Raw genomic sequence first — 16,720 nt, forward strand, 5'->3', positions numbered from 1 at the left:
CACAGCATGCAGTATGCTGGCTTTAACTGATGGGTATATTGCTGCTTAGTGGACACAAAGCTAATACGCACACTTAGAAACGTGCAGGCTGCTCTTAAGAAATCCCGGCTGTTTCATGTTACTGTCTTTTTTTCCTCAACACATTTCTTAATTTATTTTCCTTCGGCTTTTGTTTTCCTTTCACTATTTATCATTTGCATCGACATGCATATTTTAAATGTAACAAGGATTAAATGGGATCATTGTAAGCTTTCTATACCAGAAATGTATACTACGGATAGTGTATAATGCGGACAATTTATATGTGGTTAATTAGAATTCGACAGAATCATTCTTAAAAACTTTCATGAGGGTGTTAGATCTGCTTACACATTCTTTCTCATATACAAAATACACACTGTGAAATCCCACCCCCTGTTTTGGAGTTGCCCTGTGTTCTTACCATTGAAATGTCCCCCTGCTCTGATGTTTGGTCCCTGCAGAGGGAACACTTTATCAATGGTTGCCCAATAGATCTGCCTCTGTCCTTCTCTATTTGATCCATAGTTCACTCATGATTAGGTTTATACACTCCTGAAATGCAGAAGTCTGAGAAAATACTACACCTAGCTGCATAAAATGTGGACCTTCACTAAACTCTGTGGGTAGGTGATAAGTAGCGATTCTCATGTTAAAGATGAGGAAAGAAAGCTGAAAAAGCTCAGCAGCTTTTCAAATACAGATCAGAACTGTGGGGGCATTTGCCTTTTATTGTTATGGTCCAGATAGATGTCTTCTGCATTGCAGGATGTCGGCGAATACATGGGTAAAGGAATGAAGGAAATTAATAACTGTAGAACATTCTTATAATTGACTACTGCAGCAAGGCCTTTAGGAAATATGATAGTTTTCATGCAATGCAGTGAACTAGAAAAAAATAACTCTCAAATAATAATAATACTGAAAAATGGTAGTGTTTGATAGTGCTCCTAATTGTCCTCCAGGAGAATCTTAGCTATGTGAGACCTCTGTTAGCAGGCTGTTTAGATCACTCTGTGTCACAGAGACTTTTACACACTTTCCTGAGGCTAGATTAGGCATGCTGCAGGAGGCAGTCTGATGATGGCATCTGCCACAAAACGAGGCAGTGACAGCTGGAAATCTGACAGTGTCCATAAGATCTCTTTTAGTTCACTAGTTGTTATGAAAATAAAAAGATTGACAGGGATATAGCTCAGAGGCACGGTGACTGCCTGGCAAGTGTGAGGTCATGAGTTCAATTCCTGATATCACTCTCCCCCCCAAAAAGGAAATGGATAAACCCTTCAGGATTCAATCATTTCCCTATTTTTCTATCAGACAAAGATAATAGGTATATAGATTGCAATGTTGATAGAGTCAAGAAGATATATGTTCTGTCTGACTTTTCCAAGGCCACCATAAGGTCCAGCTCAGAGCTGGACTTTCAGTGGGGATTAATAGTGGCTATATGATTGATATGTAAATGAATGGTTCTAAGTTTACAAAATCTCTGCCAAATAGGTGCAGACCACCCACGTGAGGGAGGTGTGGTCGCAGGGGAGAATGAGCAGCCACACATCCTAGGCAGAGCCAGTCAGCATGGCCGAGGCCCTACACATAGCTTACAAGGTTGGGAGCTCCGGGATCTGCAGGCAGTGGACAGAGGGACACGCCCTGGACCATGCACTGGTGCTATGGCAAGGGGACAACAGGAAGAGGTGGGGTGGTGCTGAATTTGGGGTGTTACAGGTCTAAACTCCCCAGGGAATACAGAGTAAGCCAGCCAGCCAGCCAGCCAGCCAGACAGACAGACAGACAGACAGACAGACAGACAGAGAGACAGATGGGCTGGGTCCACTTGGCCCACTGTTACAACACGCTTCAAAGCTGCCTTGTCTCTGGGTGTCTAACTCAGTGACATGCCTGTCTTTTCATTTGACCCCTCTGCATGGGGGACAGTGCATTTGATTTTTGGAAAATGTAATAAAACCGCACTTTCTCGGCATGCTCTCTTGGCTTTCTGTTTTTCTCAAGAGGACTAAATAATCTATTCTAGTCAAGTCCATTTAACACCCTGTTAACAGGCTGTATCTATTTTGGGAAGGCACAGCCTCCTCTGAGCATCTGACAGGATTATACCTGATTAATCTCTCTCTCTTTCCTGTCATCAATATTATTTGGGGGCAGTGGTCAAACCATATTGACACTTTGCTGACACCCTTTCCGGTGCCCAATTACCTCGCTGTCAGGGTACAATCCATAAGGTGTCACGAGGGTTCTATGCTGTGCCACGCTGGCTGGCACCAGAACATCCAGGAGACAGTGTATAATATATCATCTTTATGCCTCTGGAAATGAGGAGAGGCCTTTCTTTATCCTTATTGCCAATAGATCTTTCAACTCACAGAGCTGCAGGGAACACAGAGGTGTTAGGGGCAGCCCTGAGACTCGAGAGATGCAGCTCTAGCCTGGATGAGTCTGCCTGTATTTCCTGGTGAATATCCTGAGGTGAATTCCTATGACAGAAGACCAGGGACCATGCCTGAGGCTTGTAATCCCAACCCATTTATTAAATACACATATCTTTCTGAAGAGTTGCTCTTGAGGTTTTCTAGGAATATTCTATTTTCCTGTTCTCTTCTCTTTCCCTTTCTCTTTCTAACCCCCTTTCACTCTCCTTCCCTTTCTGTACTGGGGATTAAGCCCACAGCCTTCATCCACCTGTCTGTCTGCCTGTCTATTTATCTATAATCTTTGCTGAGATAAAGTCTTGCTACATAGTCCAGGCTGGTCTTGATTTCACCATGGCACACGGGCTGGCCTCATACTCAAGGCAATCTTCCTGTCTCAGCCCCCAGAGTGCTGAAATTACAGCACCATGCTTATATTTTTCTTTCTTTCTTTCTTGTATTGAGACAGGTCTTTACTAAACTAAATTACTTGGGTCAGGCTTGCGTTTGTAATCCTCTTGTCTCAGCCTACTAGAGTGAAGGGATCACAGGCATGCATCACCATTCATGGCAAGGAGTATTCTTTTGAGATGAAGCTCCAGGGTGAACGTAACCAGCCCAGTACACACCAGTAGCATAGGTATAAGCTCTAAAACACATGGGCCGAGGCTGTGATCGTGATGTCTATCTAGATACCAGCTGCCCAGCTTCCTGTGCTCACAGGTGGGGCTTGGGAGTGATGGATTGTGGGGTTGTGATACTCACCAGCGTACCAGTCCACTGATGAGTTACAGCTAAATGTGATCTCGGAAGTGAAGGAGTGGGTCGCTGGGGGTGCTGCTCGGAAGGGCATCTCTGCACCTCAGCTCCTCCCTTCACTCTCTCTGGCTTCCCATTCACCATGCCCCAAGCAGCTTTCTCCACTGGGCCCCTTCACCATGCTTCCCTGCCTTAGCACCAGCTGACTATGGACTGAACCCTCATGCATGATAAGCCAAACAAATGTCTTCTCCTCTAAGCTGCATGCATCTGGTGCTGTGTCCTCAGGAAGAAGGAAATCACTAAGGCAGCCATCACCCTGAGAACCACTCATGCCTTACATTGCTGCCAGAACTCACATTGTTACATTTAAAAATCAGTTTCTTCTCCATCCCTGCCCCCAACGAAGCATGACTTAATGAAGGTGACCTTCCTTAGAGCAAAGTACACTTCCATTTAGGAATCTAAGTGGGAAGGATATGGATGGCTGTTCATTTCAATATTTTAGTTTATACACATACCTGCACATTTTATTTGAATTACTTTGACTGAATACCAACTATTGCATTGGTCAGTTTAGGAACTCATTTAGCTACTGTCTGAGCAGTTTAGCCAACTCTGGCTTCTCATTAATTTCAATGTCCCTGTAATATCATGACCATATAACATGCATGATGAAGACCTCAGAGCATGTATTGGGATGCAAAGTGACTGTATCCCAAGCTGGATTTTCCAAGTTTTAAAAGAATAATCATAAGTTCCACAGAAGGGAAGAAAATCTTATGTTTCATATGTGGTTGTAAAGCTAAGGGCAGGAATGTTTTTAATTTCACCATGTGAAAGAGTGAAAGAATCTTCCATACAGCAAGGGAAATCCTTCAAATCTTGGGGTTCAGAACCAAGAAGAGAGATACTGTTTGGGGTTTGTTTTGCAGAAATTTTCTCCCCTCTTTTTCTTCTTATAAGAACAACTTAATACTGTTTTATCATCTAATGCTGGCTTCTGAACTTGTGATCCTCCTTCCTCAGCTTCCCAGAGTGCTGGGATTACAAGAGTGTACCACAACTTCCAGCCTCAAAAGTTGAGGTTTTTAAAAGTGTAACACTGGGGACAGGGAGATAGCTTAGTAGAATAAGGGCTTGAGTTCAATCTCCAGTTCTACAAAAAAAAAAAAAAAAAAAAGTAATACTGAGATTATTTTCAAATATCTGTTGTCTGTGTTTCTTCTTTTTCCTTCATTCAGTGGTTTCAATAGTTTATTGGAAAAATATAAAATATAAATTAACTTCTTCCTTTTTAAACACAGACATTGTCTACTGAGTAGTATCCTAATATTCAGGATGATTATATGTTCTACGATTAGCTTTTGTATTTTATATGTGTTTAGGAATCTTTACATTTTTTCTAACATCTCTAGTGTTTTAGAGTACCAGTTCCTAAAATAGTGGCCAGTGGTCCTTTGACTTCAGCTGAATCTGCGATCGTTTTGTCTTTCTTTAGTTCTAACTGCTGGATTTCAGTTATTTCCATCCTTATTTTGTTAAGACTGAACATGGATTTTTATATCTCTTTAATGTGTCACTGAACCAAGTCTTTCACTTGTGCATTTGGTGAATTTTTTTCTCACTAACTTCTGCTCTCATGACTATTTCTTCCACCATTCTAGTATTGAGCGATTTATTGTTCTGTTTTCCCTAGAACTATACACTGCATCATGAGGTCATTTGAGCTCAGGTTTTCTGATGGGGAGCTTCAAATGTTCAAACTTTCCTATTAGGACTGATTTCATCATGTCTCATTGCTTCTCAGATAAGTGCGTATGGATATTATATTTGCATGATAAGAACTGGCTAACTGCCTTAGTTACTTGAGGAACCCTCTGATTTTTACAAGAGTTTAATTTCCAAAATTACTGTAGTTTCTTTTGAATTTGTTGTAGATTTTTTAATCTGACTTATGAATAACCATCACAGACTTTCAACGTTATTACTTATGCAAGCATTGTTGGCCGGATTGTGATCTACTTCATAGAAGTTTCTATTTTATGCTCAAAGTAATGCGTATTCTGTTGGTGAGTGTACAGTGAACTTATATTTATTTCATACTTTTGGTCAAACTTTTGGCTCATCTGCTGACATTTTTTGTGGTTTTGTGGTCTACATTATCAGGGTATGAGTGAAAATGGATTAAATACCCCTTCACAATTTTGTGGGTTCTTATCTAACTTTCGTGTAAAACAGTGTTCATCTAATAAAGTTGGGCATGTGGGTCCGACCCCCGTACTCTCGGAGCGTCCTGTGAGCTCACACCGGCTTCTCTGTAACCTCAGCCTCAGCGCCCGTCTCTGCTGCTCAGCGGTAGCAGCCGCTGCCTGTGCTATGCCCGCGGCTTCCTGCACCCCACTGTGGCTCCCAGCCCCCTCACCGCTGTCCAGTCTGCCCGCTGCTATTCCCATGGGTCACACGAGACAGATGAGGAGTTTGATGCTCATTGGGTGACATACTTCAACAAGCCAGACATAGACGCCTGGGAATTGCGTAAAGGGATGCATACGCTTGTTGGCTATGATCTGGTGCCAGAACCCAAAATCCCTGATACAGCTTTCCGGTATGCAGACGGTTAAATTATTTTGCTAGTGCTATTCAGATCCTAGAGGTGGTTAAGGACAAAGCAGGACAAATCTTATGAAATAGTTTTTCGTAAGGAAATCTACCCCTATGCCATCCAGGAACTGAGACCAACTCTGAATGAGCTGGGAATCTCCACTCCAAAGGAGCTGGGCCTCGACAAAGCGTAACCTGAAGGTGAGCTTCCTCCTCAAGGATTTCCTGACAGCGCTACTTGATTGTAAACAATCACCTGGAAACGCTGCTGATAATGTATTACCTTATTTCAACAAGTTTTCCTTTATTAAGTACCAAGCCATGTGATGGTAGTCTGGACTTTAATAAATGGTAAACAAGTTTGAACCCCCCCCCCAAAAAAAAATAAATAAAATAAAATTGGGCATGTGGCATTTGGCACATTACCTATGTTTCTGCTACTTCTACTAATTAAATTGATCATGAAAAAATAGGCAAAAAATAGTCTATTGGGCATGAAAAAATCTGAAGCTACAAAAACTATCTTGGGGGCTGGGGGCGGGGTTGGGTCGGGGTTGGCAGTGAGTTCGGGAAGTGTCTCTGGCATATTCTCTAGCTCATTGGAGGCTACTTTAGTAACTTTGTATTTGTGAACATTTCAGACAAATACCTCCAAATTGCCTTGAATTTGGGGTCAGGAATTAGACATTTATATTCTTCATGAAGTATTTTTCTGTTGGTAATGTACACTTAGCAAGACATGATCCCTGCAATATTAGACAGCGTCCCCTTCCTACTGGTGACTCTACATTCCAACTGCCCTGTTAGCAAAAGTAACCTTTATTGCATGTCAATATGGCTGTATTTTTTCCAGGTTGTTTCCTACAGGAAACATTTTAGAAGGAGAAATTTGTGGCTTCTCCTCTCTCCTGAGGAGAGCTTATGAGATATAGCTGGACCAAAACTGTCTCTGCACATGCTAGAAAACACTGGGTTCCTATGAGGGTGTCATACAATCGGGCACTTTGATTGATGGCAGACAATGCTGGAGGTCACAGGAGTGAGGACAGATGTAGATACAGCTGCAGATGTCTTCATCAAGGGGTCACCTGTTCATATGGTGGACCTGCCTGAGCCTCGGAGGTTCTTCCTGCAGGAACCAGTTGGGGTTGGGGAAGCACTTCCGGATCTTGAGGTCTTGCAGAGGTTGGGGCTACCTAGGGCTGTCCAGAAGCCAGATTATCAAGAACAGAGCTGGATCTTCAGAATGTCCCAGGAGCCACAGGCCCAGGGTCAGCTGATGTCTGGGGGTGAGGCAAGGCTGCTGCAGGGAACGGGCTCCCCACTCAGCCTGGCCCTTCTGCCTGGCCTTGCTGAGAGTTGCTGATTGGCTTCTGCTGTCCTGGCGAAGACAGAGAAGACCTCCTGTCACTTAAGAAGAGCATCATGGTGGTCACAGAGTTAGAGAGCACGGCCAGCAGGCCAAGGTGGAACAGGGCTCTCAGTCCCGAAGGACAGAGCCAAGAGCCTACAGGTGGTGCTGGAGGACCTCGGAGGCAGCAGGGCAGGAGGTCAGCGACTCTGTGCGCCCAGAGTGTGACTGTGATCACTCAACTGAGAATGCAAACCTGGGCAGGGCGGGTTTGTTGAGCATTTTCCACTTTTCACTGACTTCAGTATGCTCTTCTTTAGCTTTTATGGACCATGTCACCTCCTCTAGGCATTCCATACATTTTGTGGCTTAGGAAAGTCCAGAGAACTTCTGCATCCTATTGAAGGTCAGTGACTAGCAAGCCACAGAGCCAGGTTGCATTTAGAAAAGAATCCAAACGTACGTGTGAGAATGGATACTTGTAATGTGAAATGAAGACAAGAAACTTGCAAAAACTAAGTCAGAAGCGAGGTAGAAAGCACGCAAAAGTTTAAGTGATAAGAAAACAATTGTGCACCCATGGGTACAGCCGCGTTTTTCTCAGACACTAAGCCGTGGAAACAACCCATGTGTTCACGCACAGGTGAACGGAGAAGCAGATGCAGTCTATCTACAGAGTGGAATATTATTCATTCTTGAAAAGGAAAATTCATATACATGACACAAAGTAGGTAGACCTTGAAGACACTTGTCAGACAAGCGCTGGACAGTTCTTTTCATTGGAAGTTCGTACAGTGGCTCACATCAGGGACAGGAAACAGAATAGGGGTTGCCAGGGGCTGTCAGGACCAAGAGGCACTCACCGATGAGCAGGGAGGGAGAACCAGGGTCTTGTCGGATGACAGGCGACCTGGCAATGAAGGGGGCAACACTTGCAGAGCAAAAATGATTGTAAGTTAACATGGCTGAGTTGTATGATCCAAATGGCTAAGATAGGCGATTTTAAATTGTTCTTCTATTTCACTATATAAAGCATGGAAAAAATTTCCGCTGTTAGTAAGGAGCGTGATAAACATCTGTGCAAAAGTTTGTCCAAAAATTCATGTCTTGCGTGAGAACTACACCTGAGTCTGGGGACATGGTGTCTGTTGTGTCCGAATCTCTCCTCCGTTACATGTTAGCTGTGCACCCTTGGCGTAAAAATTAACCTGTCTAGGCTTCACTTCCCATCTGTAACGTGGGGATAAAACAGTGCAATCATGTTAGGATCCATGTAAGGTTTAACATGCACCATATATTTAAGTCCTTAGAACAAAGTCTGGCATACAATCAGCAGTCCACGAACTCCCACTAGGATTCTTCGATCAACTCTGTGAGCGAATGCACACATAAATATTTCACTTTGAATTAAAGGCACTTTGAAAACTTCGTAGGAAGTTGCTACTAAGATGATTAGGTGAAATCATTTATAGACAATGAAAAATGTATAATGCTTCCTTTTAAAAATGTTCAAGATGCTTAGCAATTAGTTGTTGGGCAGGGAGCCGACCCAATCGAATATATGTTCCTGGCTTTGAAATATTGAAGAAGATCTTTTGTCAGCCTCTCTCTGCTGTCTAAAGGTTGCCATGGATTATTTCTGGTTCAGGATGAAAAAGCCCCACAGAGAAGCTAATACATTCGGGTCAACAGGTTCGTACTTGACAGGCCTTTCTAATATGGAGGTGGGAACAGCTTCCTAATTGGAACCCAGAGACAGGGCTAGTTGCTTCCCATAGCTAGTTTCTCACCTATCTGTGCCTGTCATGGCTGGGACATACTGTCCAGAAATTCAACATTGAGTGAAATACAACGAGAACAGGGCCGTCGAGCAATGAGCGGCCTTCCTTCGGTAATCATTTTGTTTCGGAACTGCTAATGTCAGATGTGATGATTGAGCTCGTGGAGCCAGGCTGCAAGGGCCCTGGAATTACCCAGCAGTGGCCACTTAGCTGAGACCAAGGCTCACTTAATTAGGATTCTGGCACCGTGGGTGGGAATATTGACTATTGCTGCGATAGTAAATCATAAATGTTAAATTGCATTCAACCCCAGAAATAGCAGGCAAAAATTCTCACGGCATAGATAATCAGGCAATTATTGAGATGGTTATAGCACTCACTGCCTGGCCGCCTTAGCGAGAGATCCAATCGTGCCCCGAGCTACAAGCTTATTTACCCTCGCTCCATTTTTATGCACTTTACTACAGTAAATAAGAATAAATGTTCAATCTAAGTTTTAGAGTTCTTAAAAAAAACTCGACATATCATGTGTGGTTTATGGTTGAAGCTTGAAATGTAACACAAATAGCTACCTAAAACATTTGATTCACACATTATTCAAAAGATAAAAACAATGGGAAAATTGACCATGATATTATAGAAAATTGGGCTGCAGGGTGAAGAGAGGAGTCTATAGTCTTGTATCTTGTCATTTCTATTGTGACTTTTGGAGAGTAATTTAATTTTTCTTTCTGGGTCCCAATTCACGCATCTATAGTTAAAGAAATTTATAATGAGTCAAGCTAGAGTTCATATCCAATATTCAAATAGTAACAGAAATAAAACATCCTATTCTAAACTGAAACCAGGACTGATGCAGTACTTGGCCTGTAAGTTCACACAGTTTGGCAAGAGCTATCTAACTGTCTTGATGATAAGAAAACTAAGTTAAATATCCTGAGTTCTCTCTCTAGCTGGGGGCTACTTTGCCCTGCTTGACTGCATGCCATTTTGCTCAGGTGATTGTTAGTGATTAGCAGCAAAAGTAGCTTTCTCATTGGACGGTCTGAAGGTCTGAGTCAGTGGAACCGTGGTTCTTAACCGTGTCTTCTAAGGAACGTGGCTTCCTGTGTATGTGTTTTCCTTGGGTGCAGGTGGTAGCTCCTCCTGTTCCTGCACCAGCTGCCCTCCAGGGCCAAACGGATGACTGAGCAGCAGCCGTCTTGGTGGTGCACTCCGGGCTCTCCCATCTCCTAGCCAGACGGTGGCCTTGGCATCTTCCTGTCTGCTTCCAGAGGGGCCAACTCCCAGGCAACAGCAGCCAGCAGGTTCCTGTCTCCAGACCCCCTGGGCCCACAGGAGCATATTTGCCCCACTGACAAGGTTGCTCCTGTTCTTTTAATATTTTAAAGAATACAAATAGTGATAGAAACAAAAAATGCATTCATTCTTTTTTTTAATTATTATGTATTTAGTGGAAGGTCTACAGGATCTTACTACACAGATTGGACTAGTAGTGATTCTCCTGTTTTCAGCCTCCAAAGAGCTGGGATTACAGCTCTACCACACCCAGTCTCAATTGCTGTTTCGGTACACCCCAGGGATGGGGCTGGCACAGCCCTCTGGAGATTGAATGCTGGTCCTTGCATCTGCCTAAGTGGGTGCTTTAATCTGCTGAGCTATCTGGCCAGCCCCAAAAAACCACATTCAAAATAATAGAAAATTTCACTAAACAAAGTAATGGGAATTCAACAATGGTTGCTGTTTTGCATAATGTTATCTTCAAATTAATTGTTAAGGTTACTGGATATAAAAGTGCAAGATTGGTTTAAAGGAAAAAAACAAAACAAAACAATAACAAAAAAGCTGTAAGAAATGGAAAAGAAAAAATAATAAGAATAAAAAGAAAAAATTTAAGCATTGACTGCTCCTTTCAAAGGACCAGCAGAAATCAGTAGTACAATTATCCCAACTATCCTGAATATATACCTATTTCTTTTTCCCTTCTTTATTGTGTCCTTTTCCTCATCCCAGGTTTTCCTTCCCACTGAACAAATTATTTTCCTTTCACAGTATCTATTGCACCTTTCTAATTTTATTTACTCATCCAGGTTCTCACAGCAGCAAGACAATACGATGTTTGCACATGTGGATCTGATTTATTTCACTTACTAATGTAGTCTCTAACTGCATCCATGTTTCTACAAAAGCCTCACATTTATCCTTTTTATAGCTGAATAATACTCCATTGTGTAAAAATACTGTATCTATTTTATCCATTCTTCAGGTGATGGCATTTAGGTTGTTTCCAGGATATAGTGTGATACATTGTGCTGCTATAATCCTGGGTGCACATATAATATTGCTGGGGTGTGATGATTTCAGTTCTTTTGGAAAATTCCCTAGGAGGGGAATAGCTGGCTTGGATGGGACCTCCAGTCCTGGGTTTGTGAGAAGTCCTCCTATCACTCTGGGTCTTGCTGAATATTGCAGAGAGAGAACCTGGATTGGTGCATTCAGCAGAACAGCCTGTTCTAGCATCTCTTTCTGAGGAATGGCGGGGCCGGGACTGGTGCACAGCCTCATCCCTTGGTCCTTGCTCATGAGTGAGTTTGTCCAGTACAAGTTTTTCTGCAACCCCGGGGCAGGCAGAGGAGTGGGATTTAGTTGAAGCCCACTGCACAGTAAGCACAAAGCATGAAGGGACACACTCCCCGCAGCCAGGCTTCATTTCTTATGATTCATTTATAATCCTGAAGAGGTGCATTTAGAGCTGCACAATTAAGAATTGCAAATGACTGTGCCTTTCATACTCTATAACTTTCAGAATGTTTTATTCTCCACATTCTATTTCATTCCCACAAAAATATCCCAACCAAGGTTTATTTTTATTATACAGAAAACAAATCTAAATTTCAGAGAGCTTGGAAGCCTCTTGCTGGTACACGCCTGTGATTCCAGGCCTTTGGGAACCTGAGGCAAGAGGGTAGAAAGTTCGAGCTCAGCTTGGGCAATTTAGTGACTTGGAAAGATCTTGTATCAAAATTAAAACAAAAACTAGAAAGGCCTGGGAATGTAGTTCAGTGCAAAGGCTCTAGGTTCAATCCCCAGCTTGAAAATACAAAGAAACTAAAGGAAAAGATTATGGTCAAGGAGATGAATCTGTGGATTTAGACATCTAGACATGGGCTTGTTTCGCTTCAAGTTAAGTTCACTCCCTGGCTCCTGAGCGCTTTGGAAGAGACTGCTGAAGGAATACCACTTGCCCCAAATATGTAAAACATCCATGTGGTGGAATCCTCTGCTAGAGTCTAGTGTATTCAAAGACCAATGCAACATCTCCAAAAGCTTGCTCTCTTCCAAATAGGGGAGACTTTAATATACCTATTTATTACAGATTCAGTACACTTTTCAAGTGGCTTATGGTGCCCATGATGGCAAACCTTGTAGAGACCAAGTGCCCAGATTCCAACCCAAAACCTTCTTACTTGTTGCGAAATGCCATTGTGCAATTCAGTTGCAGAATTGGACACTCAGTTGCTGGGGCAGTGCTGGGGCTGTGACTCGGGTGCTGGCGGAGGGCTCTGCGTGCCACTGCAGTCCATGTGCCATAGATTCACCACCACCAGTCTATGCGATGAGCTATTAGGTGGACTATAGAAGGAAAGAGCTGCTACTCAGCTGGGACTGAAGCAGGAAGCAGCAGTGACAGAGTCTGGGATGTGATAGGAGACAAGTCCTGCATTTCTCTACAGTCTGCCTTTCTTCCCTGGCTGCTCACTCACGATGGCCTCGAGATTTAGTGAGGCACAGAGATTAGGTGGGGACCTCAAACTTAACATTTCCAGGGCTAAATTCATAATCTATCCCCTCAAATTCCTGAGCCTGTAGATGTCCTGTGCCTAGTCCATGTTTACGTGTTTAATAGTCAGCCTAGACTTCTCCCTTTCTTCCTCATGTTCATTAATTTTCATGAACATTAATTTTTATAGGTGTTATTTCTCAAAATTCATTAATTTTTATAGGTGTTATTTCTCAAAATTCATAAATATTCCCATGTTCCCCGGATCTGCCATCCCATGTACTTTCAGGCCTTGATGTTTTTCACAGACCATTGAGACAACTTCCTGCTGGCTCCTTCCTATCTGAGCCCATCCAGCTCAGGGCACTGGCAGCATTGTGCTCCACTTGTGTGTGTTTTCCTTCAACTTGTGTTTGAGCTCCTTGAGAGCAAAGGCCACATTATATCATGTTTGTGTCCCAGTGCTTGATATGATGTTGATCATAATGAGTTTCACTCAGAATAACATGCCAGTGCCAGGAAGTCCTCTTCCTGCTACCTTCTGGACTCTTCTGGGCAAGGAAAGAAGACTTGAGCAGCGAGGAGGGTGACAAGGGCTTGGGATGTCCCGATGAGAGGATCCTTAGGTCAAGATCTCTACCTGTCCTAGCTAGGGAGGCTGTCCCTCGAGGCAGCCTTCCTGAAGGGAATCCAAGTGGAAGACTTAGAGAAAGCCTCCCAGGATAGTTTGGTATATCATAACTGGTTTAAAAAGACACCAAGGACATTCACTGTTTTAGCCCTAAAGGTTAAATAGATGGGATGTAAGTGTTCAGTCAATTTTTGCTGGATCAATGTCTAAAAGAAAGAATGACTAATGGGGTGGATAAAGGCTTAACGTGAAAGCTGCACCCTTCCAATCCCTGAGGTCCAGCCTTTGTGTGGCAAGTACGTATCATGCTCATAGGAGGTAGACACAGTGCTATTACTCACCCTCAAATACCACCCCTTGCTTTGAAAGCACGGATCCTAACCTGATCGCCACTTTCTTTTTTTCTTTTTCTTTTTTTTATGTATTTAGTACAGTGTCTACTGGGTCTCACTACACAAATCATACTTGTAGTGATTCTCCTGTTTTCAGCCTCCCAAGCGCTGAGATTATAGGCAGGCACCACTATGATCAGTCTCAATGCCCAGTCTCAGTCACTGTCTCAGCGGGCTCTGGGGGTGGGGCCAGCATTGCACCCAAGGGATCAAACCTGGTCCATTTAGACCATAATAGTAGTGTGTTATCCATAGGACTGACAATGTCAGAAGTTGTTGACTTGAGCCTTTTACAGCTCAGCATATTAATATGGCTTTACTTCTTATACTTCATTTTTATACTTTTCTGCTGAATAGTTAAGATCAAGATAAAGCAAGACCTATACAACAAGAAATGTAACTCTTGTATCTGACAAGGTCAGTCAAATCCCCTCAGGATTTATCCTGAAACCCTGTACTAGAGTTTATAGATCCTTTGGCAGTGTCAGCCATGTGGATGAGTCACAGCCATTGCTTGACCAATTTGCTCTCTGCGAAAGCCTGAGAGAATGTTTTCTCTCCATGTGACTCTCCATAGGCACACTCTACATCATCTGAATTCATGTACCTATGATATTTAAATGACAATGGAATACCTTTCTCTGACAAAAGTAAACAAGGGGATACAAATAAAAGACCATTTTGTACTTGTATATTCAAAATAGTTAGGTTAGATATACAGCTACTTTCTCTTAATTCAGTGATAGAAAGATTTGTACTAATGGTGTTTGTGGACAAGATACCATATCTGCATTTTGTACTATGAATAATGACTAAGAAGACAACCATATGCAATGTATTAATTATTGAAACAGCTCTACTAATCAGTTTTGAAACTCTCTCATTGCTATTTGTTTCTCAATAAAATTATTTAAAAAACCCAACCCTGGTCCCTGCATCTGCCTAAGCAGGTGCTTTAATCTGCTGAGCTATCTGGCTGGCCCTTGACTGTCACTTTCTGAAGTAGTTCTGGAATTCTTTCTTTGTGAGTGCCTTCAGTTGCGGTGTCTGAGCTGTCTCAATGTCCTGATTTACCTTTCACGGTCATTTTGACTTTGGGGAAGATACAGAGGTACAGAGTGCCAGATCCAGTGAGGATGAGGATGAGGACACGGTATCATGTTTTTATGAATTTTTTATTTTTATTTTTATTTTTTGCTGGACAGCCGTTGCCAGCAACATCCACTACTTTTGATCACACCTCATGAGGACACCTATAAAAGAGGACTTGCAGGACTGCTTCAGAAAGTGGCAAGAGTGAGGGGACAAGTGCATTTAAGTATTCAAGAGGGACAAATGACAATGTGTAAAGATGCTTTCACTGTAAAAGTTTTAAAATTGAAATGTTCACCATATATTTTTAGTAGCCCTTGTACGTAAATACCTTCTTAAGAAATAAAATCAAAATTGAATCTCATGATTTTCTCTTCACATCAACCACAGTTAAAGCATAAGTCCAGCTACTTACTAGCACTTTATTCACATACACGTAGAGAGTCTACGCATCACTTACATACATAAGCTTTGTGATTTGTTTTGTTGACTAGAAGAAATATGACTCTTGGAAAGTGAACGGACCTCCTACATGGAAGCCATCCAACTTCCCCTTCTCAGAAGTAATTTTGGGGCAGTGGGTGGAATGAGTTTGCCCTGGGGTGGGGTCCATGATGGCAGGGGGTGTTGCATAGGGGAGGGCAGAGGTGTGTGGGTGGGCATGTGACGAGCTCTAGGACTCTGCTCCCTGCAGCTGTGGGGAGCTGAATCACAGCACACAGTGCCTCTTTAGGCCCACAGAATCAGGGGGAGCTGGGCTGGGATGTGCTTCTGGTTTATATTCTTCTACCTAATCTTCTGGTGCTGTCTGTCTGTCTTCTCTCTGTCTCTGTCTGTCTGTTTGTCTGTCTGTCTGTCTCTCTCTCGATGACAGATGACTTTTATCTTTATCCATGAGTGACACAGACTTAGTCATTCAGTGTGAGCAGAACCACCAGCCAGCAGAGGGATGAAAGCCACCGAAAATAGCTCTGGCTAAAGCTGATTGGTGTCAGGGTCATAAACAATTTAAGTAGGAAAGAAAAGAAGACAGGCGAGAACCTGCTGGGGAGAAGAGCCAAGAACCACTTTGCCCCTTTCTTCTATCTTTCCCTTTCCTCTTTTTAAAATTTAATTTTCCCTTTGTTGGTGCAGACATTCAAAGGGACACGCAGGCAGGTGACCTTGTGTGGGAAGGGGTGGTTTCCTGGGGCTGTGGGCTTCCGGCCCCAGTCACCCCTCGATGTTGCAGGGCACATTTTATAATGCAAATCACTGTCGGCAACATGGTTCATTATTTTCCTCTCTGAATAAAATATGAGCACATCAGTTATGTGTCAAGTCTTTTTCTAAATACATACCCTTGTCCTGCTGACCTCTTTCTGCTTTTTATATTTTTTAGTAGTCCCTGACATTTGTCAACAGGGTGAGTTCTAAACCTTTCTAACCTGAGATCTTGTTCTTTCAGCACTTTGGTAATTTTCCCATTGGGCTCATTAGTGTGACTTGCAGGGCCACTGGCCACGGACACTCACCACTGCTTGTAGTCTGCGTCGCAGTTGCAGTAGTACTTGGGGTCCGTGCAGTTGCGCTCGATGCCACAGGCGCACTTCTGAATCCCAGGCTCCGAGCCGCCCCAGTAATAGTGCTTCTCATTGGCTTTGCCAACCCACCATGTGTAAGGACTCCCGTCTGCAAGGGGAGAAAGGTGCAGTTAGAAAGGCACCAGGATCTGGTCATTGTCGTGCCAGCCTCTTCTCACTTCTCCAGAACTGGTGCTGTCCTCAGAGACATGCAGTGATGAGCTTCGAAATAAATTTAGTTCAATAATAGGAATATTTAATTTTTTTTAAATCTAAGGAAATGGTAAACCCATGGTTTTTGGTTTTTTTTTTTTTTT

At 42.9% G+C, this 16,720-nt stretch overlaps 1 protein-coding gene and 1 pseudogene across 1 annotated transcript in view; one reads left to right on the top strand and one right to left on the bottom strand.

Annotated features, from left to right (window-relative positions):
- Cntnap2 (contactin associated protein like 2) overlaps nucleotides 1–16,720 on the bottom strand; it is a 1,699,165-nt gene that overhangs the window by 541,416 nt on the left and 1,141,029 nt on the right. Inside the window, 2 exon segments of the mRNA XM_012514194.2 lie at nucleotides 13,049–13,065; nucleotides 16,356–16,512. Coding sequence (XP_012369648.1) covers nucleotides 13,049–13,065; nucleotides 16,356–16,512 — 174 coding nt within the window.
- LOC105741879 lies at nucleotides 788–6,007 on the top strand (annotated as a pseudogene).

The sequence above is a fragment of the Octodon degus genome, unplaced genomic scaffold (assembly GCF_000260255.1).
Source record: "Octodon degus isolate 3935 unplaced genomic scaffold, OctDeg1.0 scaffold00027, whole genome shotgun sequence".
NCBI classification, from domain to species: Eukaryota; Metazoa; Chordata; class Mammalia; order Rodentia; family Octodontidae; genus Octodon; species Octodon degus.